Source organism: Hyaena hyaena, unplaced genomic scaffold (genome assembly GCF_003009895.1).
Source record: "Hyaena hyaena isolate Hyena2069 unplaced genomic scaffold, ASM300989v1 scaffold_279, whole genome shotgun sequence".
Classification (NCBI taxonomy): domain Eukaryota; kingdom Metazoa; phylum Chordata; class Mammalia; order Carnivora; family Hyaenidae; genus Hyaena; species Hyaena hyaena.
In genome coordinates this window covers 1,801,351-1,825,651 of record NW_024080910.1, presented here as the reverse complement: position 1 = coordinate 1,825,651, position 24,301 = coordinate 1,801,351, and the positions used below count along the sequence as shown (strand labels likewise).

General features: G+C 36.6%; 1 protein-coding gene and 1 long non-coding RNA gene across 3 annotated transcripts in view; one reads left to right on the top strand and one right to left on the bottom strand.

The window, feature by feature from the left end:
• Positions 1-2,548, bottom strand: part of LOC120241115 — a 38,131-nt gene extending 35,583 nt beyond the window's left edge. The window contains exons 1-2 of one of the 2 annotated variants that reach the window (XR_005530835.1): positions 2,498-2,546; positions 489-556 (exon numbers count right to left, since the gene is read on the bottom strand). This is a non-coding gene — a long non-coding RNA (uncharacterized LOC120241115). Of the gene's footprint in view, positions 1-488; positions 557-2,497 lie in introns of both variants that reach the window. The other variant, XR_005530836.1, reaches the window with a different exon arrangement.
• MAN1A1 (mannosidase alpha class 1A member 1) overlaps positions 1-24,301 on the top strand; it is a 167,302-nt gene that overhangs the window by 94,981 nt on the left and 48,020 nt on the right. Inside the window, exon 6 of the mRNA XM_039246038.1 lies at positions 3,110-3,204. Coding sequence (XP_039101969.1) covers positions 3,110-3,204 — 95 coding nt within the window. The remainder of the gene's footprint in view (positions 1-3,109; positions 3,205-24,301) is intronic.

Sequence of the window (24,301 nt, the reverse complement as noted above, 5' to 3'; positions counted from 1 at the left end):
AATGAACATTGACATTTTATGACTAAAGAGTGATAAATCAATAGTCAAAATGCCTCCTCTCTTGGGCCCCACGGACTGGTTGAACAGTGTCAGTGATGGAACTGGGGAAGTTTGGCTGGAATATTAAGTGATTATTTCATCTTGGACGTATTTCAGAAGACAACAAGGCACCCAAATTGTGATGTGAGCATACAAGTAGAAGTACAGCACTAGAGCTGGCCTGGAAAGTTGAATTAGGAAATGCAAACAGGTGATGAGAACTGAGGGCTTAGCTCTTGAGAATGAATGCTGATGATAGGAGTATATGTAATGGGGACACAGTACACACACACACACATACACACACACACTCACACCACACCCTGAGTAGAAGGTACCAAAAGAGTGGTGGGATTAAAGACAAGACAAGGAAGAATTTCAAGCAGTGCTTTCTAAGAAAGTTCTTAGGGAAATACCATTATTATTATCACCATAATGATACAACTAACCTTGTAATGTGATTGCTACGTGTCCTAAGGTCCTTCAGTATAAAAACACATTCATTTCTTTCCACAACCTTCAAAATAGTAAAAAAGCAAATGTGATTGAGTGCTTTTCTTTTCTTTCTTTCTTTCTTTTTTTTTTTTTTTTTTTTTTGAGAGGCGGGTGGGGCAGAGAAGAGGGAGAGAAAGAATGAGGCTCCATGCTCAGTACATAGCCCAAAGTGGGGCTTCGTCTCAGGACAGTGAGATCATGACCTGAGATGAAAGCAAGAGTTGGATGCTTAACTGACTGAGTCACCCAGGCACTCCAGTAAATGCTATTGTTATCCCCCTTTATAGATGAAGAGGCTTAGCACAGAGGGATTAAGCAATTTGTCCAAGAATACTCAATTTGAAGAAGTTGGAACTAATATTCAAATATAGGCATTGTGTTTTCAAAGCCTGCATCCTTAACCTCCCACGCCATATGGTTATAATATCCACGATTGTGTTTTAATTGCATCGTTTGACTTCCATCTTATGTAAGTTTCTTGAAAAAGGAGTTAATTAACAGTTTAAAAAGTGGAAACTAGGAAGTCAACAGATGGCTGGGTGGTGATTGGATAATCACTTTCAGCAGAAAAGAACTTGGAATTCTGTAGAGTAAGGCAGAGAAAGGAAAGAATATACTTTTGGTCTGTTTTTTTTTTCCCCTCCTCTCCTTCTATATACTGTTAGTTGTTGAAATGGGAAATCATCCACTTTAAAGAGAGTTGTGGTAATTTGTGTAAAAAAACAATACTGCTGTTTTCTAGTGCTTTCTATATACTATAAATATCTGTGTCCTCATTTGTATACTAGAGGAATGTGAGTTTATTTAAACTGATTGTCAGCCAAAACTTTACAGTACAACTCATTACTTCCTTAATTTTCATTACTAAATGAGAGATTGGAAAATAGTAGGGTTTTCAAAATAGCATCAACATTGGTGTCACTGGAGTATATTCAGTCTGAGAGCCCAAGTGTGTGCCTGGATTTCTCTGTGGGGAGGCTCAGGACTTAGAGCAGGAATTATGGACGGGAACTCCTCCCTCTGGAGATGCTACACAAGACCTCTTTGACAGTGAGTTTAAAGAACACTTTTCCATTGGCTGGGAAAGGACTTTGTTTCCATTTTTTCCCTACTTTTCAGGGTTTCCCCAGCTGTTCTCACATGTGCTCACGTTGTTTGAGCAAGAGACAAAAGGAAATAGTTAAGTTCCCATCCCACCATGCTCAGTCCTATACAGTATAGGAAGGAGGAGGGGCCAAGCACCTGCTTGCTGCCTCAGCTGTCAGAGAAAATGGTAGCAGGCCTTCCTTCAGTGAGACTGTGAATAGTGTCATCTCATACCCTTCCTAAGGCACAATGTGCTCAAGTGAACTGGCTGCTTAAAAACTTTCAATATTTTCCCATTTTAACAGAATAAAAGTCTTAGACTTACATTTATGACTCTCCATGATTTGGGCCCATGTTGTATATGCCTGACCTTGTTTACCAATATTCCCTCTTTTTTGGTTAGGCAAGCTGACCTATTCCATTTCTGCTACAGGTCCCCACTTGCCTGTGTCTGTGCTTATTACACTGATGGCCCCCAGAAATGCTGCCCACCTCAATCTCTAGTATTACTAGCCCCGTTACACGCTGAGTACAGCCCTCATCTAAATGCTGTCTTCACCATATACACTTACAGAGCGCATCTGAACTTCCAGATGATTTTATCTCCAGTTCTCATTTTATCTGTGTTCTAGATATTTATGTGCATATATCATCTTCCTTATAAATTCTGGGCATAACTTTTACCTAATTTAACTTTGTGTCTTCCATTTCACCTACACTTAACATCAGAGGAAGTTTTAAGACCGCAAATAACTGAGAGGACATATAGGGTTATTGTAATAATATGTCTTTTTAAAACTTCTCCTTTCTGTGTGCTCTACCAAATCAGTGAAGATGGAACAGGACCAGATCTCCCGACTTTCAGTCCAGGACTTACCCTCCAGTAACAGTGATTCTCCTCCTGGTTTGCATGTTGGAATCACCTGACATCACCTGTGGTGCTTTAATAAAAATTGTGATCCAGGAGCCTCAAACCATAGAATTTAGAATCTTGGGAGTGTGACCCAGACATCAGTATTATTCAGGTCTCCCAACAGGATTCTAATGTGCAACCAAGATTAGTAATAAATGTCCCACAGCACAGTGATTCCTGGACCATTCTCTTATTTAAATTTTTTTTTTTTAATGTTTATTTATTTTTGAGAGAGAGAAAGAGACAGAGCACAAGTCGGGGAGGGGAAGATAGGAAGGAAAACACAGAATTTGAAGCAGGCTCCAGGCTCTGAGCTGCCAGCACAGCGCCCAATGCAGAGCTCGAACCCCCAAACCATGAAATCATGACCTGAGCCAAAGTCGACTGCTTAACCAGCTCAACCACCCAGGTGCCCCTGGACCATTCTTACTTTACTAGATAATTCTATTAATTTGAGAAACTTATTTTTTCATATAAAGAAAATTTTAAAGTAGAACAGTGCTAATGTGAGATGATAGTAGAACACTTTTTTGTTTTGCTTACAATAGTAGCTTATGTAACTATTTAACTTTGCAGGTATTTCGAAAGAAAGCAGTGGAACTTGGGGTAAAATTGCTACCTGCGTTTCATACTCCCTCTGGAATACCTTGGGCATTGCTGAATATAAAAAGGTAAAATTCTTCATTTTAACAACATATTGTAAGTTGGAATATTCAATATTGAAATTTAACTGGATGGATAATTTCTTGTATGATGTCAGTGACTGATACCACTGGGAGTCTTGGCATCTGTCATTGTGTTGGAAGCTGGTAGTTTTCCAGGTTTCTTGGCCTTAGATGGGTCCCTTTCATGGGATGGTGTGACCCCAACAGAGTCATCAAAGCCAAACATGATTTGAGGTTTTCACTATTTCCTGGTGATATTGAATATAGTCTCCCTTTGGAAACCAAGAACATCCCATTATCTTTTTTTTTTTTAATTTTTAATGTTTATATATATTTTTAAGAGAGAGAGAGACATAGAGCATGAGTGAGAGAAGGGCAGAAAGAGACACACACACACACACAGAACCGAAAGCAGGCCGCAGGCTCTGAGCTGTCAGCACAGAACCCCACAAGGGGCTTGAACTCACAAAGTACGAGATCATGACCTGAGCCAAAGCTAGACGCTTAACCGACTGAGACACCCAGGTGCCCCAGAACATCTCATGATCTTTAAAATCATCGTCAAAGCATTTCCCTTGCAAATAATCCAAGTCCTAAGAGCGCTTACTTCAGTTAGGCTGCCTGCAGAGATACAGCAGAGCCAGAACCTTGGACTATGTAGAACTCTTGTGTACGAAGCTGGTGTGACAGATGGGGAGCACTGGGCTGGTCTGCCCACAGCTGTAAGCGGGGAAGGGAACTGCTCCAGGGACCCAGGTCAGCCCAGCCTTCTCATCCCATTTGGGTGGAGAATCCTGTTATGCCAAGTCCATGGGAATTTGGCTCCAAGAAAACCTGGGCTAAACAGACTTTCTGGTATTTTCCCAGGGAGTAGTTTGAATTTTCATGATAGTTGAATAGTTTGTCAATAAACAGGTTTATCTTAAGCTCCCTTATTAACCTCTTATTCCCCGTAAGTAATTAGTCACATATGCCTCATTGTGGTGGTGGTGCTGCTACTGCTGCTGCTGCTGCTGATAGCTATTTTATTATTATAAAATATCAAGCTTTGTTCCAGGCTCTCTGCATGTATTACCACATTCAATCCCACAATGACCCAAAAAGGTCAATACTGTTCTTATCTCCATTTTAGTAGTGGGAACTATAAGGAACTTGCATCACAGAGAAATTAAGTAATTTGCCTAACAGCCTATTGTGTGTAAATGGCAGAGATAGAATATGTACTTAGACATTTATACACACATCAATACATGTTAAACAATTTTCTTGTTTTTAGAAATGCCAAGAGGATGTACGGGGTGATTTGGCAGGATTAATGCACATTTATTCTTAATTACTTATTTTAGAGACTTTCTTTCCTAAAATTAATCTTAAATAATCAGTGAAATTAATTAGATGGTTAATAAATCAATTGTCATGCTTTGTTTTCGTTTGTATGTTATATTATTGATACCTTGACATCATACTGTACCTGTTTATAACAGTGTGTGTGTGTGTGTGTGTGTGTGTGTGTGTGTTTGGAGGTTCGTGAGTTTTTTATTTGGCTCATGTAGATCACCCATAAGAGCCATATCTCTGGACTTTGTATTTATAGATAATATTCTGACCTAGAAACAACTCTGCTACCTGAAATAAGACCTGGTTATGAAAACACTTTGCACATTTAACACTTTTTTTCCCTATTTACCCTCTGAGAAAAAATGATATGAACATAATAATACGATGAGTTAAGTGATTACCAGGAGACCTGGTTCTAGGTATTTTAGAGCTACTCTGAGTATCTTTAAAGCAATCATTTCAGCTCTCCAGGATTATTTGTAAACTGGAAGTTAGGCCACTTCAGTAGTTGTTTCATGTACCTTTTCAGATTTAAAAGCCATTTGGACTCCTCATAAAATGCACATTCCTGACTACACATATTTTTACAGTTTCCAAAAGCTAACAGTACTGTCGGAGCCCACTTAGAACCTAAGAACCCCAAGTTTAAAATACTGGACTGAATGATCACTCTAACCTTCTACTCTGAAATTTCTGTGGAACTAATTCGCATTACTTCCTGGAAGGTAATTAGATAAGGCCTTGCTGAAACTAGCAGAGAGAGGTGTGCACCTCCATCATTGCTGAAGTCAATGATTGTAAGGTGCTCATATCATTCAGTTAGTTCTAGCCTCTCTCAAAATAAGCATAAGAAATTAGATTATTTTCAAGCATATTTAATTTTACTTAGTGTTTGCTTCCAACAGCCAAGAGGATTTTTTCTTAGTTAAAAGTATCTTTAGTGTACAGTGGAGATAGTTTGCAGTACATAAAGGAATACTTCTGAAAAATACTGAATCCTCTATTATCTTTTGTATCTATACCTCTTTAAATTTCTTTAAATGGGGTATAAAGTTTTTTTATAAAAGCTTATTTTGAATGTATAGTATTTTATTTTGAATTTTTTAATTTCAGAGGTTACAGGAAAATTATATATGTTAAAAACTAATGTGTCATATTATGTATTCTCTAATGCTTTCCTGTCAAACTAGAGGAAATTAGGTGACCATTTGACAGCTGGTGGGAACACTTTGAATTTCTTCCAGGGCAATTCGTATAAAATTTTTTATTATATCTTTTTTTCCATTCTCAATCCCATTTACTAAATAGCACTGGCTTGTCCAGATTCACAAAATAAACTATGGCAGAATTAATAGTGATATCAATCCGCTGAAATTCCTCATATCCCTTTGCATAATCAAGTATACTCATTGAATTCATTCTCCTTCCAGCTGTGAGGCTTATTTATCATCTTAAAGAATATCCTCTAGGAAAAGAAGCCAGAGTTTCATATTTATCTGTAATAACTGCATTTCAGGATGTGTTGTTCGTGTCAACCTGGGCATATATGCTGTTTCCTCTGAGCATCTGTATTTTTACAGTATAGGCCAGAGGACAGCTGGAATGGAGCTTCTTTTCTAGTTTTTTGACAACTGTCACCAGTAAAAGTTTCAAACGAGAGGGGAAAAATATGTCTGGCAAAAACATATTTTCTTAATTATCTTCTCAGGATAAGGGAGTGTCTGTGGAATGATGCCCACAAGAAAAAAAGTGCTTGAGGATGCTTTCTAGAATAGAATAGCTACATACTCACTGTTGACTGGCTTTGAAAATTTTGGCAACAATTATGAGAGAGGTATAGAATATGTTCCCTGTATTATCATAGTTCCTCTCCTTCTCAATTTTAAAAATATGAATGCTGCTTTTTGCCAAAACCTAAATGTTAACAAAAAAGGTGACCTTATTGGTATTATCTATTCACATCCCTCTAGTATTCAGATTATTGCCTGAAGATAATTGGTTTCTTTACCTTTCTGTTGTAAGGAAAAAAACATTTATTTTAGGCCCTGCTGTGATGAAGTTTCTATGCTGGGTCCTGGGAAGATTTTCTGTTTCTCTTCACTTTATTTAAAAAGATAACCAACATGATCTTTCCCTCAGGGTATTCACGTCCTGGTTGGTAAAGCAGAATACATATTTTATATGTTACTGTATTATACACTCGCTCATGTAATTGAAGAATGTAAGCTAGTCTATGCCAAGGAGAGATAATAAAGACTCACTGAGTTGATTTTAAAGCAAGCAGTAGTTTGAATTGAGGAGGTTTATGTATTTGGAGCCAAAACACCAATAAGCCAAATTGGATTTCAGCATTTGTGCAAACTGAGAATAGCAGAGAATCTAAATAATTTACTCATATTCCACATTAGGAATTCTGTCCCAAAATCTGTTCAGAAAAAATATATATGTAATTATCTCTTTTGCTACAGATATAATAATTCTTAATTTAAGAGCTGCTATATTATATTGTAAATTAATCAGAATTGTGATTTAATGGCACATGGTAATTTGAACAGATACTTAGGTGTCATGCACAGGACCTGATTTGACTAACATACTAGCTTCACCAATACAATAGTAGAATGAAGATGTGTGTATTATATAACACCTCTGCTAAAAGGAAAGCATGGCCTTTTTAATAGATTAGATTTTTGGTAGAACTCAATTTCTCTAATGTGAAAATGTCAAAATTTGATGTCTGATCTTATTATTACTGTGAACAGGAGGCCCTCTGCATTCTTTTCCTCCACCCTACAGAAGAAAAATCACCTCTGTGGTTTGTAAAATCAAGCATTTCACTATTTCTATATTTCTAGGTATAATTCAAGCCTAGGTAAACTTATTAGATTTGGGGTTTTCTCCAGTGTGTTCTTAATTTAAAATAATATAGTTAATGTTCCCATTACTCATTTCTATCACAGTGCATACAGTCTGGGCATTCCTAATAATTATTCTGTCTTTCTTGATAAATGAGTTAGTTTTAGCTATATACTATTTTATCACTTGTTTCTCTTTGTGGATTTTTCTAAACTGACACTTGCCTGGTGGTTATATTAGGTTAGTGGAACTGTCTATACATGTGCTTTTGTGGTACACATCAAGGAATGTGCTGGGAAGTGACTGATCTCCATTCTAGCTCTCATTAGTCAGCAAGGTGAGGAATGAGCACAGCTCCTTCACCTGTCCGTATTTCCTGCTTTGTAAAGCCTTATTTACTGACTGCTCTAATTATGCAACACAAATGCATACTGTATCATTAGTTACATTGCAATTTGTATTATTATTATAATTAAATTGCAAATTGCTTTACGTTAACTGAAATGAGGCCTTAATTAAGAATACTATATAGCTTAATGTTTTCTAATAGTGAAAGATTATCCTGTGTGAAGCATGTACCATAGTAACAAAAGGCAGTAGCCCCCTTATTGGGTTTTATTTTGGGGTGTAAGATGCAATTAATTATAGTTGGTTTCAATAGACACAAACCATGAAAAACAGTCTAATCAAGCTAAATATTTTAAAAAATATTTCCATATATCTCCCTCTGTTTTGACAGTTGAAAGTAAATGTTCGCATCATTAAATTTGTTACATTTTAAGATGAAGCAAATATAAAGTCATACTTTTAAGTCACAAAAATAACATTTTAAAAATCAAGACATTTTTTGAACATGAACAGATCAAACTTACTTAATGATTTGCTAATATTCTGATGCAAAATGCTAAGAAAGGTTCAGTAGCAGTAATACAGCCTGCGTGTAAAATCAGAGTTGGTCCTACCTTTGTCATTTTTTAATATGTTTTATGGATCTGCTAAGAATTCAAAGTTCAAGCAACCCTAGAAAAGAGGAAGTTCCACTTTTTCCAAGCATCTTAAGCTAACCTACTCTGTGTTTATTTTTTCTGATTGAATGTTTTACTAAATTGGGTTTCACTCTTTTATCTATTTTCATTTTTTTTGGCCACTTATACTTTTCTAGAAATAATAATAACCATATTTTAAGGTTTTGATACTGACAGTCACACAGTTATTAATATTAGACGTTAGAATATTAGTAGCATAGTTAATGCTGCTGTTCACGAACATTGTCAATATAGCTATTGGCCTTGGATAAGCCACTAAACTGAGTTGTCTTCTCATAAATTAAACTACAATAATAGCAATAATTGTACGTATCCTGATGACCTCATAAACCTTTGTGGAAATCTAATGGATTCATTGTAAAAGGAGATAATCATTTCAAAGTGGTATGAAATAAATGTAAATTGAAATTATTACTAATTTTTGGTTTTCTCTGTTTTCATTATAAAATTATGTGGTGTGCATAGTATTTTATATTATATAAAATAGTACATAGCTAAAACTAATTTGGTTTTGATACTTCTTTTATGGCAGTTTTTAAGTTTTTAAGCCACTCAGTGCTTCTAACCCATTCTCCTGTCTCATTGTCCATGTCAAGAAGAACCAGCTGGAAATGTAGACAGACTGTCTCCATGTAGTACATGGAGGATTGTGGTGACTCCATAGTCAAACATTGTTATTTTTTAGAATATTTTGGAATCAGCCTATAGGGTCCAATCTCCGTTTCCTCTCTAAAATTATATTTACTGGTGAATTTTCACCTCTAGAAATAAGAACTGCTCCATCCATAAGATTTAAGAAGTATGTGAGGCAATAAAATGCAATGATCTTCCCCCAAGTCCCACATATTAGCTAGTTTTTAATTACTATGGCATAAACGTGGTCTATAAGAAGGTATGTGCATTCTTGCTATAAACATCTACATAGCCCTCTTTCCTAGTTCTTAGGCTGTCTCACTTCTATTGAGGGTCTGACTTCTGTTGTTACTTTCTATCAGTGACCCTCAACCTTTCCAGTGTGTTAGAATAACTAAGGCATTTAAAAATGTAGATTTTGTTGCTGCCTTCCTGTCCCCAGCTCTGTTTTATTTGACTTAGAATACAGTCTTGGCATTTTTCAAACCTCCTCAGCCATTCCAATATTCAGCTGGGGTTGAGAATCACTGCATTAAGTCTAGGGTTTATATGCTGAGGATAGCTTCATTTCTCTTCTCAGTTATCTTTGAAAACAGTTCCCTGCCTATTGATGGTCAATTTAACTTTTGAAATAAAGAAATATTAGAAACTTGGTGTGAAAATACCTAGCTTTGATAGAACAGTAGTTCTCAAATTTTAGAATATATAAAGAATTGCCTTAACAACAAATATTGCTGGCTGTACCCACAGAGTTTCTGACCAGACAGGTTTTTGGTAAGTCTCAATAATTTGCATTTCTACCCAGATCCCAGCTGACACAGAAGCTGGTGCTGCCAATGTTGCAGGTGCTCCAGGACCAAACTTTGAGAACCATTGTAATATAAGAAATGAGCCATAAGGGCTAGTTAGATTCTTAAATCTCAGAGCTACTCAGTGAAGCCCCCAACTCCAAACATCCTTGAGGGGTGAAGAGTGGCAGGGGTGGGCGGGGTTCTGTTCCTATGACTAATTTACTTTTGTTAATAATTACCCAATATTTTCAGTGAATTCTAAGCCGTTTATTGCCTCTTCTAAAAAGCACTGATTCCAGACATTAATCACCGAAAAGAAGTTTACATGTTTTTTCCTTCCACTATTATTATTTTTTTAATCCAGTAAGACTAGAAAGCAAATGTTGGTCCATTTTACCAGAGAGGGAAGAAAAAAAGGCATTTTTTTTTTTAAAGGCATTTTCAATGAAGGGCTTTGGGGTAACAGAATGGAGAGCCATTTGTGTAAAAGCCATTCCTGTGGCTCAGGCAAAGCAACTTTATTTTAAGCAGCTAGCAACCTGGTCCTATACCTGAGGGCATTCCAGAGCCCAAGAAGATGTGATCATCCTCCCATCAAAAGAGGAGGGAACCTCGGCTTCTTCTGGATCATTTAATTGTCTTACCAAGCTTCAGATCACTATATCTGTGCTAAGCACTCCGTAGCTTGACTAAAGACATTTATTTATTGCAAGTGGACAACAAGGATAGCAACACTTAATTTAAAGGTATTTTGTGTATATCCTGCTTTATTGGGACCTAAGGAACAAGAAATTCTGAATAAAGGATGCTTTGCTATTTCTTAGTCATGCATTGTGAGGCGGTAAGAATTTGAAGAACCTAGTGGTACCTGAATTGTTTGATTTCTTCCCACTCCTCTGGCCATAATTGAAGTTAATACCCAAGTAAATGAGGTTTTCAGTGTCTTTTATTCCCTAGAGAAAGGACCAGACCATATGTCTTTGAACGCAGCCTCTAACAGTCCTCATTACTTCTCTACACCCCCCTACCCTCTTGCTTCATGAATTCCCATCTGCCACAGACCACTTCTGCTCACTTCCAGTAGGGCATTGGCAGAAAGTTGACATGCGAATGGAGTAAACTGGCTGATGTTTTATTCAACCATGGATTGGATGCTGAAAAAATGTGGGTTTTTTTCTCTGTATTTCCTGAAGTACCCACACTTAAAGCTAAATTACAGCATATGAGTAATTAAAGTGCAGAAATTTATCAAGGGTGATATGTAGGCAGTTGAGAGACAATCTACCCCAAGAGGGCTGCTTAAATCCCTTAAAAAATGACTTGTGGTATGTGGGAAGGCTGGTAAGAGGCCTTCCTCACTATTCAGTTTCTGGCAGATAGACCCTTGGTACAAAACACATGGAACTGGATTGTTAAATATGACCACTACTTTCCCCCACAGCATCCCCACTGTTGAAGCAGTTAACTCCCCAGGACAATTTTAAGGACAATTATAGTTATTTGAATGCAACAAACTCAAAGTGGCTTTCGTCTCAAGTTTTTCAAATGAGCAGAACTAGTATTTTACGGATTCAGCTTTGTTCACTGTATTCACACAATTGGTGGCAAATCGGACTTGGCAATTGGAAATGTATTCTGTATACAGGACTTAAATTAGGAACAAGTCAGAACACATAATTCATACAATGCCTTTACAGGTCAGCAGTGGAATACTCTTTTCAAGGAGCCTGCTATCCCAGGTTTTTAATGAAGCAGCAATCAATTTTCCTGTGATTAATCTCAAGACCGGGCTCATGTTTTTAGTTTGGGGCAAACCTTTTAAATATTTAATTAATAACGTTTAACTTAAAAGTTTATGGAATCGTTCCCTCCTCATCAGGGAAATACAAATCAAAACCACACTGAGATACCACCTCACGCCAGTCAGAGTGGCTAAAATGAGCAAATCAGAGAACTCTAGATGCTGGCGAGGATGTGGAGAAACGGGCACCCTCCTACACTGTTGGTGGGAATGTAAACTGGTACAGCCCCTCTGGAAAACAGTGTGGAGGTTCCTCAGGAAACTAACAATAGAACTCCCCTATGACCCAGCAATAGCACTGCTAGGAATTTACCCAAGGGATACAGAAATGCTGAGGCATAGGAGCACATGTACCCCAATGTTCATAGCAGCACTCTCCACAATAGCTAAAACATGGAAAGAGCCTAAGTGTCCATCAACAGATGAATGGATCAAGAAGATGTGGTTTATCTATACCATGGAATACTGCATGGCAATGAGAAACAATGAAATCTGGCCATGGGTAGCAACATGGATGGACCTTGAGGGTGTTATGCTGAGCGAAATAAGTCAGGCAGAGAAGGACAAATATCACATGTTTGCACGTATAGGAGGATTAGGAGGAACTTGACGGAGGAACAAGGGGGAGAAGAAGGGCGGAAATGGTGGGGGAAAGGGAGAGAGGCAAACCATGAGAGACTCTTGAATGCTGACAAAAACTGAGGACTGATGGATGTGGGGGGGAGGGGGGATGGGCATGGAGGAGGGCACTTTGGGGATGAGCACTGAGTGTTATGTGGAAACTAATTTGACAATAAACTATTTTTAAAAAAAAAAAAACGTTTATGGAATCATTTGATTAGATGTTTGGAAATCAGCCTAGATATCAAAGCAATTTCTCAGCCTTTATTATTGTTAATCATTGTAAATATTCAACTAACTACATTGAATCTTTGGGAATTGCAAGGTCAATATAAAATATTTATACTACAGCCAATAATTTTTAAAAGCCTTACAATCTCAGTGGGTACATTAACTACTCCATGTTTTCTGTTCATGCAGTAGTAGTTATAGTTGATCTATTCTAAAAAATGGGATGAACAGTAATTGACTGCAGTCTTTTATTAACTAGAAAAAGAAAAGTGATGGAGCAATAATAAGAATTAATTGTAATTTACTAATCTGGAAATTAATGTGCAGCTGGGCATGAGTACAGGCATTGCAATTTGGTGATTTAGCAATCATGACAAATTATCTTCATCTGTAAGGTAGAGCATTGCTAGCCTTTCATTATTTTATTTTTAGTAACAGACCTAGTTTTAGGAAGACTTTATATGAATGCTCATGTTGCCCTTTTTTCCTGGAAATGTCAATTGGAGCTTAGCTTTATTAATTAGGTCTCACTTTCCCTCTTTGTCATGTCATGCTATAGTTTTTATGGAACATTTGTACAAAACAGTGATTACTGGTAATTGACCTGCATATGTTGAATAATCTTAAGATGCTACTGAGGGTTTAATGTACCTTGTAAATTGAGAGGCTTCCAATTAAGTCGAGTTCTTAAGATAATCACTTTCAAAACTAATCAAGTAATAGGACATTAGTAAAGCTCTTATTGACTTAATTGTGACAAATTAATAAACAGACCCAGTGCAATTACTATAATAGTTCTATCAGTGAGCAGTTTTCTAAAACTTAAGCGTAAATCTATTCTACCCCCTGGAAGTACAATAAAGTTACATAAACCATTTTAAGGTGGATATCATTTCTAATAGCTGTTTGTGAGTACAGTGTACAAATACCTTAGATTTGTTGTGTTACTTTCTTTTTAAATATGACTGCATTTATTGCAGAGGTCAGTGAATCTACTTGCTAAACCGTTAATGCATATGATTTTATAAGATATATTCTATATGCCTTCAACAAAATGATTACACGTCCTTGGGTTCTCTCATCTCTATTTTTCTATGTCTGTGCCCTTGCGGTTGGTACCCTCTCTCCTTGGAGAGCCATAGAATGTCCTGTCCTAATCTTAGTCCCCAAGAGCTGCCAGCACAGTGCCTTTTTATAACTAGTTGGCACTCCGCAAATGGACTTTGGGAAATAAATGAATTGTGAATTACAGATTTGCCATAATTTTTAAATATCTGACAGTGCCAATTTCTACAACTTTGCTGATTGTTTTTAAGAAAATGACATCAGAAAGAATAGGAATAGAAGTCCTGCTTCCACTACTTTTAAGACTAGTATGACAAATATAAATACTCCAAGTGCACCAAAACTATGTTTAAGATGCTGCGTTTTACTGAATATGACTCTATTAAAAAATAATGTGATCACATATCTTCTTCCTCCAAGCTTTGATTTTCTCATTTTTTAAAGTGGAATTAATAAATCATATCAGTTTTCCTGGGTTAATGTTTATGACAGAACGCAGAAATTCAAGAAGTCAGGCATCTTGTAGCTCCTAAAGTATGGATCACTGTGGAATTTCAGGATCCTGAAATCAACATGGTAGCCATCCATACAGCCCATCCATACTACCCATGTTTAAATTAAACCTTCACACAGAAGAATGGACTTTCCATGTATACACACATTTTTAATTCTAACGTTCCTCTCATGTGTTCAGTTTGTAATTCATGGTCTTACTCAAACAAGGGAAGCATTGTAGAGACTTCTTCATAGTTCTTGTCATTGTGTAGATCAACAAAGGGAAGTCAAGTACACAATTTAACTACACGGCTGAAGGATTATTTTTAAATTATTGGAATAACCTAAAATAAGGACTGCATAAGGACTAAAATTATGGTGATTTCATTCATTGTGAGGCATTAAAATAGTGTTTCCTGATCTTAATAGGAAAAAATTCATGTTACCATCATATAAATGCAGCACTTTTAGCCATGCGTTTACATGCAATTACTGTAGCTAATCGCATGATGGAATTTGTAGCCCACTATTATATTAGGGCCATAATATAATGGTTTTTAAGCTTTTTTGCCCTCTTATCAGTTAAACATTTTAAGCACTCACCCCATAACATATACTCTTATTTGTAATCTGTGTATATGTGTACCACTGTATTAATATGTCCTATACATTTACAAACACTCAAAAAGTAAAATTGTAAAGGATAAGAAATAGATGACGAAATAAAGTGTTTTATTAAGAATAAATGAATGTTGGGGTGCTGGGTGGCTCAGTCGATTAAGCATCTGACTCTTAATGCTTCAGCTCAGGTCATGATCTCACAGATTCATGAGTTTGAGCCTCACCATACCACCGCTGTTAGGCTGTTTACTGACAGCTTGAGGCCTGCTTGGAATTCTCTGTCTCCCTCTCTCTATCCCTCCCCTGCTCACACTCACTGGCACACTCACATGTGCATACCCAGCCTCAAATATAAATAAATAAACACTTTTTTTAAAAAAAGAGTACATGAGTAAATTTAGTCAGAGCAGTGTGATTTTTTTTTTTCATTTCAGTTTAAGCTTATGATACAATGAGTGTTTCAAAGGTCTCGTTCTGTTTTCCTTATTTCAAAATTTGGTTTTAACTCTATCCAGATGGAAAAGGTAACAAAGTTACATTGATGAAAGAAGTGTGGCACTGGCTGACTTTCCTAAAACATGATGCTTGCATTAAGTCCCATCCTTCAGTTATGCAAAGAATATTCTTGTAATTCTGCCAGAAAATGTCAGTCTTTCCTGACATCATCCTTTGTTCTTGCAAAGTAAAAGAAACAAAAACCTCTGGAACTTTTAGAAGATTTTAAAGCAGGATAGAAACTTCCATTATCAAGTTTGATACAAATATGAGTTGTGAGGTGAGCCACTTTCATAAATATTTTCAGAAACATCCAGTTTCAAAATGATCTTCCCTTAGAGTTCTTTTCAAATTCTGAGTAGATCCATATTGAGTTGTTACTTTTATTTTCAGGTTGTAAAATAAGCATGTTGTTTTCTTTCTATTTCTTCTTCTTTTTCTTGTTGTCCTCCTCTTCCTCCTCTTCTTCCTCCTTGGCTGCTTTAAATCATCTCATAGGTAGCATACTACCGACAACCACTTGTCCCAGTAAACATCAGCAAATAAGGACAATTTTCTTTTTCTGAAATGTCAACTCTTCATTAAGTTCTTTGCCTCAAGATAATCAGAACATCTCTGTTGCAAAATATTTTCATGGTCACTCCCATCTCTTTACGAAGTACTGTAATATCATAATTACTCTTCTGTGTAAGATCTTGGATTTTAAAATAAACTGCATCAGTGACATTCGATAGCTCATAAACCATAATACGTCAAAAGTCACTGACTGCTGTAAAACAAGTGAGGGACCCTGCTGACCTCTTCCCACTGTGTCGTCCCTGCAGAATCATCACAGGGCTATCTTGTATTGGAGCCTTTTTCAATAAGCACCAAGGGAAGGGAGCAATGGATATCTGAATATTTAATTTGATAAAGCTTTCTTTTTCCTTTCAGATAAAAAATTTAGAAATAGCAGCTTTGATAGTTTGTTCCTGCACACTAATTAAGAGTCTTGCATTCTACTTCAAAGGCTGCTGCCATAAACAATAAATATCTAAATGTCATTTACCTTTGTCAAGCCCAGACCAATGTCTTATCATTTGGCAGTTTATAATGGGCATATTGTCTCATTATATTAAGTGGACTTTGATCCTGTTTTGATTACTCTTGAGAATATTTTTTAAATTGGTTTCAAGGTACATTCTAAATTACTTTTAACCAGCTCTAAATATTATAAGACTAAATAATCTTGTGGCACATTCTCCTTTATTTGTATTAATTTTTTCCACTATAAAGTGGGTCAGCTGTGGAAGTGTGCCTGAAAAGATTGTTAATTAGATCAAGAACTTTTCTAAGGTGAGTTATTGGTTTTAATATGAAATAGGTCAGAAAACACTTGAAGACATTAATATTTAATATTGATTGAGTAAGCAGTAAAATGGCTGAGGGTATCAGTCTGTACTGGAAGAGTCATATTTTAAAATGGATGACATATTTGGTGTTAATATCCAAAATTTTTGCTAGATTCAAAAGATTTCAAATTACATAATTTGCTAATTTGAGTTTCTGAGACCCATGACCAAGAGAGTAATGATATCATGTTTATACATGGAGAAGAAGTTTTAAAAACTGGGATTTGTAGGGTAAGTATAAGCTGTATATAGAATAATCTATAAAAATGATAAGTTTGTTTTTTGAGTTTTTCTAAAGACAGTAAAACCTAGGTTTCTTTTCAAACAAAAGGTGCTACAAAATATATTTATTACTATGTTTATCATAAGGAAAAGAGTGAAAGGGGAGGAGATAGGAAGCAAGAAGAATTATGAGTGTATAAGCTATAGGCAACCAGACAAGCAAATATTAATGCCTTATGCTTCTGCCATTCTCTGTAGTCTACAGGGGAATTTCAAATATATGCGTATTTTAAAGTTTCGTTAATTTGATTTAATCTAGTCTGGCACAGACCTAAATATCCAATTCTGTAGTTTGAATTTCCTTCTGAAATCTTTTGGAACTATGTGAACTAAAAAAAACTTTTATGATTTTAAATAAAAACATCTCGGTATTCTGTTACTAAGTCCTAAATTTTTATCTGAATCACTTGAACCCTATTCTTTCCCCTTTCCTCAAAAAGAGTCTTTAGGGGCACCTGGGTGGCTCAGTCAGTTAAGCGTTCAACTTTCACTCAGGTCACGATCTCACAGCTTGTGAGTTTGAGCCCCACATCAAGCTCTGTGCTGGAGCCAGCTTCGCATTCTCGGTCTCCCTCTCTCTCTCTCTGCTCTTCCCCTGCTCATGCTCTGTCTGTCTCTCAAAAATAAATAAACATTAAAAAAAATTTTTTTGAAGAGTCATATCAATGGTAGCACTTGTGTTCTTGAATGTACCCCCTTGTCATTCTTCCGGGACCTTATTTCCTGGGCCCCTTCTTCCTTCTGTCCCCTCCATCCTTTTTCTTTTTTTCTGATTCTTCATCCATAATGTTTCCCTTCTTTCTCTCCTGATTGCTGGTTCTTCTCCTCCTCTATTCCACTCGGGCCCTCATCATCATTTATTTCAACCATTGCAATAACTTTTAACAGATTGTCTTGTCACCAGTTTCCCAAGACATCTTCCAAAGTTCCACGCTGTTGAAATGTTTTTAAAATGGAAATTTTATCATGTCACTTCCTTATGTCTTCTCCTTTAGTGGTTATTCATTACCTTAAGTATAAAATCAAAATTAGCCAAAAAGATGCTCTATAATCTATATTTTTGTTGTACAAGCTGTAGAATTTCTCAACTGTGTCATGGCTACTCTTTACTCTGTGTATTTACATTATCGTGTGGAACAAGTTTCCCTTTCTCTCTTCCCGTTTACGACGTGGCAGGGACAGCACCACTTCCAGGAAGCTTTCCTCATTTCTCCCTGCACCTGCAGGACTGCCCTAGTGTTGTCCGGCACCCCACACAGCCTTAATAGAATAGCCTAACTTGTCTCTGTCATCCCAGGCTGGGAATGCTCTTGCCGTGACAGGTGAGTGGCAAGTGTCCAGGTCCTTCCTCAGGGCACAGATGAAGAGGCCCAAATGGTGCTGGGAAACATAGTTGCCTTTAGGAAAGCAGTAAAGAGTGTGTCTATAAGCAAGGCAAGGGTGTTAGAGACACAGTTTGGTATGAGCCTGACTGCATGACACAGACAGTTCACATGGGGAGTAGTTGTTTCATCTCTGCCTTCTAGTGTTCACTGTCTGCACGAAGGTAGGTTTAGGTGATGAGTAGGTCAACAGTTGAGGCTAACTCCATTGCCTTTTTCAAACCTTTTATATGAAGGCACATCCAGAGTCCCCCTAGATTTTAAAAGGCAGTAGCCACCCCTTCATCCAGATCTGTAGCCCAGCCCTCACTACAAATTTTAATCCCTACATCCTGCTGAGTGCCAGATAGGTCCTTAACTTAATCTGTCAAAATTCATCTGCATTATTTTAATCCCCAAAGGAGTTTCCCTTCCAGACTTCTTGTAATACCAATAACCTCATTTCAAACATCCTGAGGTCTTTAAATACTTCTCCCTGACAGCTAGTCTGTCCTCATATCCTATTTACTTCATTTCCATAGCATTTTTGAGACCTCTCACAGCCAAGTTTCTTTCCCATTCTCATTTATCACCCAGTTCTAGGCCCCCATCAGTTCCATTCTGAGCTAGAGCAGTAGCTTTGGAAAAAGCCTCCCTGTGGGCAATTTCTCCTCCCTCCAGTTTGACTGTATTCATATATATATATGGATATGTGAGATATATGTGAGATACATGATATGTATGTGTGATACATGTGATATAGATGATATATATATTTGTTTTTTTTTTTTTTTATTTCATATATTTGTTATATATATATATAACAACTAGATATATATTATATATATAAAACAACTAGAGTCATCTCCTCAAAATATATTATACTTCTGCTCTCCACACATTCTCCCTTAGTCTAGAATCTTTAATAGCCTCCCCAAAGCTATAGCACTTTTCTTCAAATAGGCACTGTGCTCTCAAACCCCTGCATTCATGCGTACCTAGCCCCTTGTCCTAAGCAGACCCTTTAACCACCAAAAAATTCTGCTATCTTCAAAGGTCCAATTATGTCACCTGCTCTCAAAGATTTCTTCAATTTCTTTCTCTCTACCTTGTCCCTTCCCTACCCGGGACAAGTTTAATCATCTTCCTTTCCTTGTTCTCCTAACACTGTGTTTCTTACTGCAGACAAAAGCTATTTCATTTAGTTGCGGGATTTCAAGAAGTTCTGTATAACTGTGTGTTGAATGCATGGAGATGAAAGCTTCTGGGTGAATTTAGAAAAATAATATCAATTATTTTTCCCCTACAACAAAAACAATGCATTCAGGTACAAGTGGAAATAGTATCTTTTTGGTAAATCTCAATTCTGTAAGGCATTAATTATTTAGTGAAAATAATGTAGATGTCCTTTTACAATTGGTATTTCACCATTTGCAATTTTTCTGTTTTACGTACCTAGATAAGAGATTAAGGCTTTCCCATTATCTAAACCTTAAAAACCGGTGTACCAAGCCCCATTATTTATCTAAAAAATACTGTTTATATTCTCTTCTTCTGGCATGATAAGAAAACAAGACTTCCAAACACATAAATAAAAGAAACACTTAAATTAGGGACACCTGGGTGGCTCAGTTGGTTAAGAGTCAGACTTTGGCTCAGGTCATCATGTGATGGTTTGTGAGTTCGAGCCCTGCATCAGGCTCCATGCTGATGGTGCAGAATCTGCTTGGGATTCTCTCTCCCTCCTCTCACTGCCCAATCCATGCTCACTCTCCCTCAAAATAAGTTAATTTAAAAAAAGATTTAAATTATATATGGATCCTCTAAGGAATGGAAGAAGAATGGACTGGAAGAAGATGTTTTGTTCAGGTAGGCTTATTTTCAAAGCGGAGATACTACTTTGGGAAAACATCCTTCATAATTTTCTAGTATGAAAGCATTGTAATTAGAGGATGAGGTGGGAAGTCAGTCCTATTAAGAGTGTGTACACGAGATCTTTAGTCCAGTGAGTTTGGAATGATGAAAGTGGAATATCACAGCACAGTGCGGCCAGTATTCCCCATTAGTCACTGGCCTGCTGCCCAGACAGTGATCCAGAAGTTCAGTTCTCTTGTCTTTGCCTTCTAAACTCTAGGTAGATCCCTCTGTGTGAAAATCTTTCTAGACTCAGGAATATAGTTTTTTTTTAATGTTTTATTTATTTTAGAGAGAGAGATAGAGACAGTATGAGCAGAGGAGACTCAGAGAGAGAGGGCGACACAGAATCTGAAGCAGACTCCAGGCTCTGAGCTAGCTGTCAGCACAGAGCCCGACGCAGGGCTCGAACCCACGAACAGTGAAATCATGACCTGAGCTGATGTCGGTCGGACGCTTAGCTGACTGAGCCACCCAGGTGCCCCTCAGGAATATAGTTCTAACCCTCAGGGAACTTTACCCAATCAGACTCTACTTCTCCTAACAGTTTGATAAGTGGATTCAAGAGCTAATGACAGGGTAAAATAAGTTTCAGTAAATGCTTTGGCAAGACAAAGAAAGCGTCATGCTCATGTATAGAACAACATAGAATGGGATAATCAGGAGAAAGATTATGTGGTCCAAGATACATTCTTGTGATTATTACCTGAGGTCCAGTTTTGCATTTTATGTATGACTGTAGTTGTTCCAGTTATATTAAACTGGGGTGAGCACTGGCACAGAGATCCTGCTCGGGGAAAGTAATCGGGTGAATTAGGCCAGTGCTCTGATTGCAGTGGCTAAAAAGAAAACCTGCTCATTTATTAAAGGAACCTGTTCATTTATTCAGCAGACGTCAGATAAACACCCCCCTCCTATACACCCTCCTTGTGCCAGGGGCAGGGGATAAATTGGTAAAAACGAACAAACCAACAAACATTTTGCTCTCATTGAATTTAGTCTATGGGAGCAGACATTAATTAATCACAAACATATCAAATTGCAGGGAGGTCAGAGACAGCTCTCCTGAAGAAATGATTTCAGGCTGAGGCCAAGCAGATGTGTAGATGAGATCTAGGTGAAGGGAAGAGAGTGGACCATCCAGGCAATGGGGCACAGGTCAGGGAATCTCTGTGTGGGAAAGGAACAGAGTAGGGCAAAGATGCATGTTTGAATGCAAGTCTAGATGGTTGAGAGTCTCAGTAAAAAAAAATTGTTCAAGGAATCATGACAACATGTTTAAGAATTATTAATACATAGCTGACCCTTGAACAAAACAGGTTTGAACTGTAAAGACCACTTAAATGTGGGTTTCTTTTGATAAATACTATACCGTAAGTATATTTTCTCTTCCTCATGATTTTCTTAATAACATTTTCTCTAGCATGCTTTATTGTGAGAATACAGTATTAGTACGTATAACATACAAAATATGTGTTAACCAATTGCTTATGTTATCAGTAAGGCTTCCAGTCAACAGTTGGTTAAGTTTTTGAGTCCAAAGTTATATGAGGATTTTCAACTGTGTTGGGGAGGTCAGCACTCTTAACCCTCACGTTGTTCAAGGGTAGGCTGTATATTAAAGAAAACCCTAAGTCAATATCACAGTATCATGATATTATTAGAGTGTTGTGGGGTTTTTTTTGACCAAAGCTTTGGATTCATTGTAAACACATGAAACACCTGTAGGGTTAGAATGAAGTTAATCAGATTCTTTGCTCTTGCACTAAAGGGAAAACTTTCTTCGATTAAGTTATCAAGGAATAAGTATGCTGGTGAAGAATCAATAAATAATTACCACAGAAAACTGCATGACAGACATCTCTCCAAACCAGGTCACTTTCACAAGTCTGATAAGTTTAATATTCCAACATTGTTCAACTTTTCGTTGAATATGTTAAACTAAAGCTAGAAAATCGAGCATGTTTTTCTAGTGTCCTTTTTCACTCCAATAGTTATTTTTACATATCTAGAAAAACTTTGGTTTTCTAAGCGTTTAGAAGTGTAGAGCAATGAATCCTATTCGTGTATATCTAATAATGATGTTTTCTTATAATTCTAATAAATAAATTAAGCTTTTGCAAATACCTTTAATAAATGCTAGTTTTTTCTGATTGTAGAATTTTAATCCAGTATAAACAATTCTCATTTTTAAAGAGACAATGAAATAAATTTTTGTGCCTTTTTTTCTTTCATTGAATTTATTGAGGCATAATTTATATGCAAAAATGCATCAATTTTAAAGGTAAATTTCAGTGAATTTTGACAAACACCCATGTATCCACCACTACAATCAAGGTATGTAACATGTCATCACCCACAAAACTTTCCATGTGACCCTTGCAATCACTCACTTGCCCCTTATCTGACCCCCAGGCAATCAATCACTGACATGTTACTGTCACTATAAATAGGTTTGGCCCTTGCTAGAATTTTATACAAAGGGAATCATATAGTATGTGCTTTTTTGTGCCTAGTTTCTTTCATACCATTGAGTAGTATTTTGTTGTATGGATGTACCATAGTTTTTCCATTCTCCTATTTATGGGCATTTGTGTTCTTTCCAGTTTTTGATGATCATAAACAAAGCTGCTTTTGAAAGTTCATGAGCAAGTCTTTATGTAAATATTTTATATATTAATTTCTCTTAGGTAAATACGTAAAAGTGGAATTGTTTACTCCCATCAACTTTTTCCCAGTCTTTTTGAGGATGTTTTATACAGCCTCAGAAGATAAAGGATCTAACGTGTCGTCTTCTAGGGAAGTGGACAGTTTTGGTTTGTCTTGTTTTGTTTCATAGCCATCCAAGTTAATAAAGATAATATTCCATTCTGGATCAAAAGTTAGACAAGTTTGTCAGAAGTTCCTTTAAAAGATTAAGGTGTCCTAGACTGTAATGCAAACCAACTGCATGTACAGCGTCCACCCAGGCCACCATTCCTCACCCCTGTGTGAAAGGGGACAAGGAGAACTGATGCATATATGGAATTCATGCTGCCTGCTGTTCCTCTTTTTCTCCTTTTCTGTATTATTATACACATTTTTAAATTTTCTTTTTAATTTCAGTCTAGTTAACACACAGTATTATATTAGTTTCAGATGTACAATATAGTGTTACATATATGTGTATGTATGTATATATGTACACACACGTGGATATATACATGCATATATATATATATAATCAGGTATGTATATAGATATATAGATTCGCTCTACGGATTATAATCTACTTAGAATTTATATTGCATTTCAGGTAAAATACAGGAACTTTTCAACAATATCATTCTTTTAATCTCCCTATCCTTTAGAAAAGAAGAAATGCAGATAGATATAGTTAGACATAGGTAGTTTGGTAAATAGACAGACAGGCTGACCTTGCATTTACCTCCATAATTTGCCATTTCCAATGTCCTTAATTCCTTCCTCTAGATCTGAGTTTCCATCCACAATCATTTCCTTCAGCCTGAGTAGGTTCTTTTAGTATTTCTTTTACTGCAGTTGGCTGGCAGCAAATGAACTTAGCCTTTTGCTTGTCTGAAAATCCCTATTTCCCTTTCCTCTTTGGAATGAGGTTTCATCAGATATGGAATTTTTAGTTTTCAGATTTTTTGTCAACATTTTGAATATGTAATTCTTGCAAGGTATGGCCTAGCTTGTCTCTGTAAAAAGTCATTGTGTTATCACTGTTTCCGTGCATATAATTTGCTGTTTATTTTCTGCCTGCTTTCAAAATGTTCTCATTATCTTCGGCCACCAGAAGTTTGACTCTGATGTACCTAACAAGGAATACTTTTCTTTGTGTTTATCCTTCTGGACTTTACTGTGTTTTTAAGATAAATACCTTCCTGCTTTTCACAAAATTTGGGAAGTTTTCAGCTGTTACTTCTTCAGATATTTTTACTCTCTTCTTTCTCTCTTTCTAGGACTACAGTTACATTCTGTTTGATTTCTAAATGTTAGTCTACAGGACTCCAAAAATCTCTCCATTTATATTTAGCCTATTTTTGCTCTTTTCTTCAGATGTGATCATTTTATTTATATCTTCAAGTTTGCTGTTCCTTCTGCCTGTCCTTTTGGCAAGTTGCCCTTTAATTTTTTTAAAGTTAGGTTTTGTTTTGTA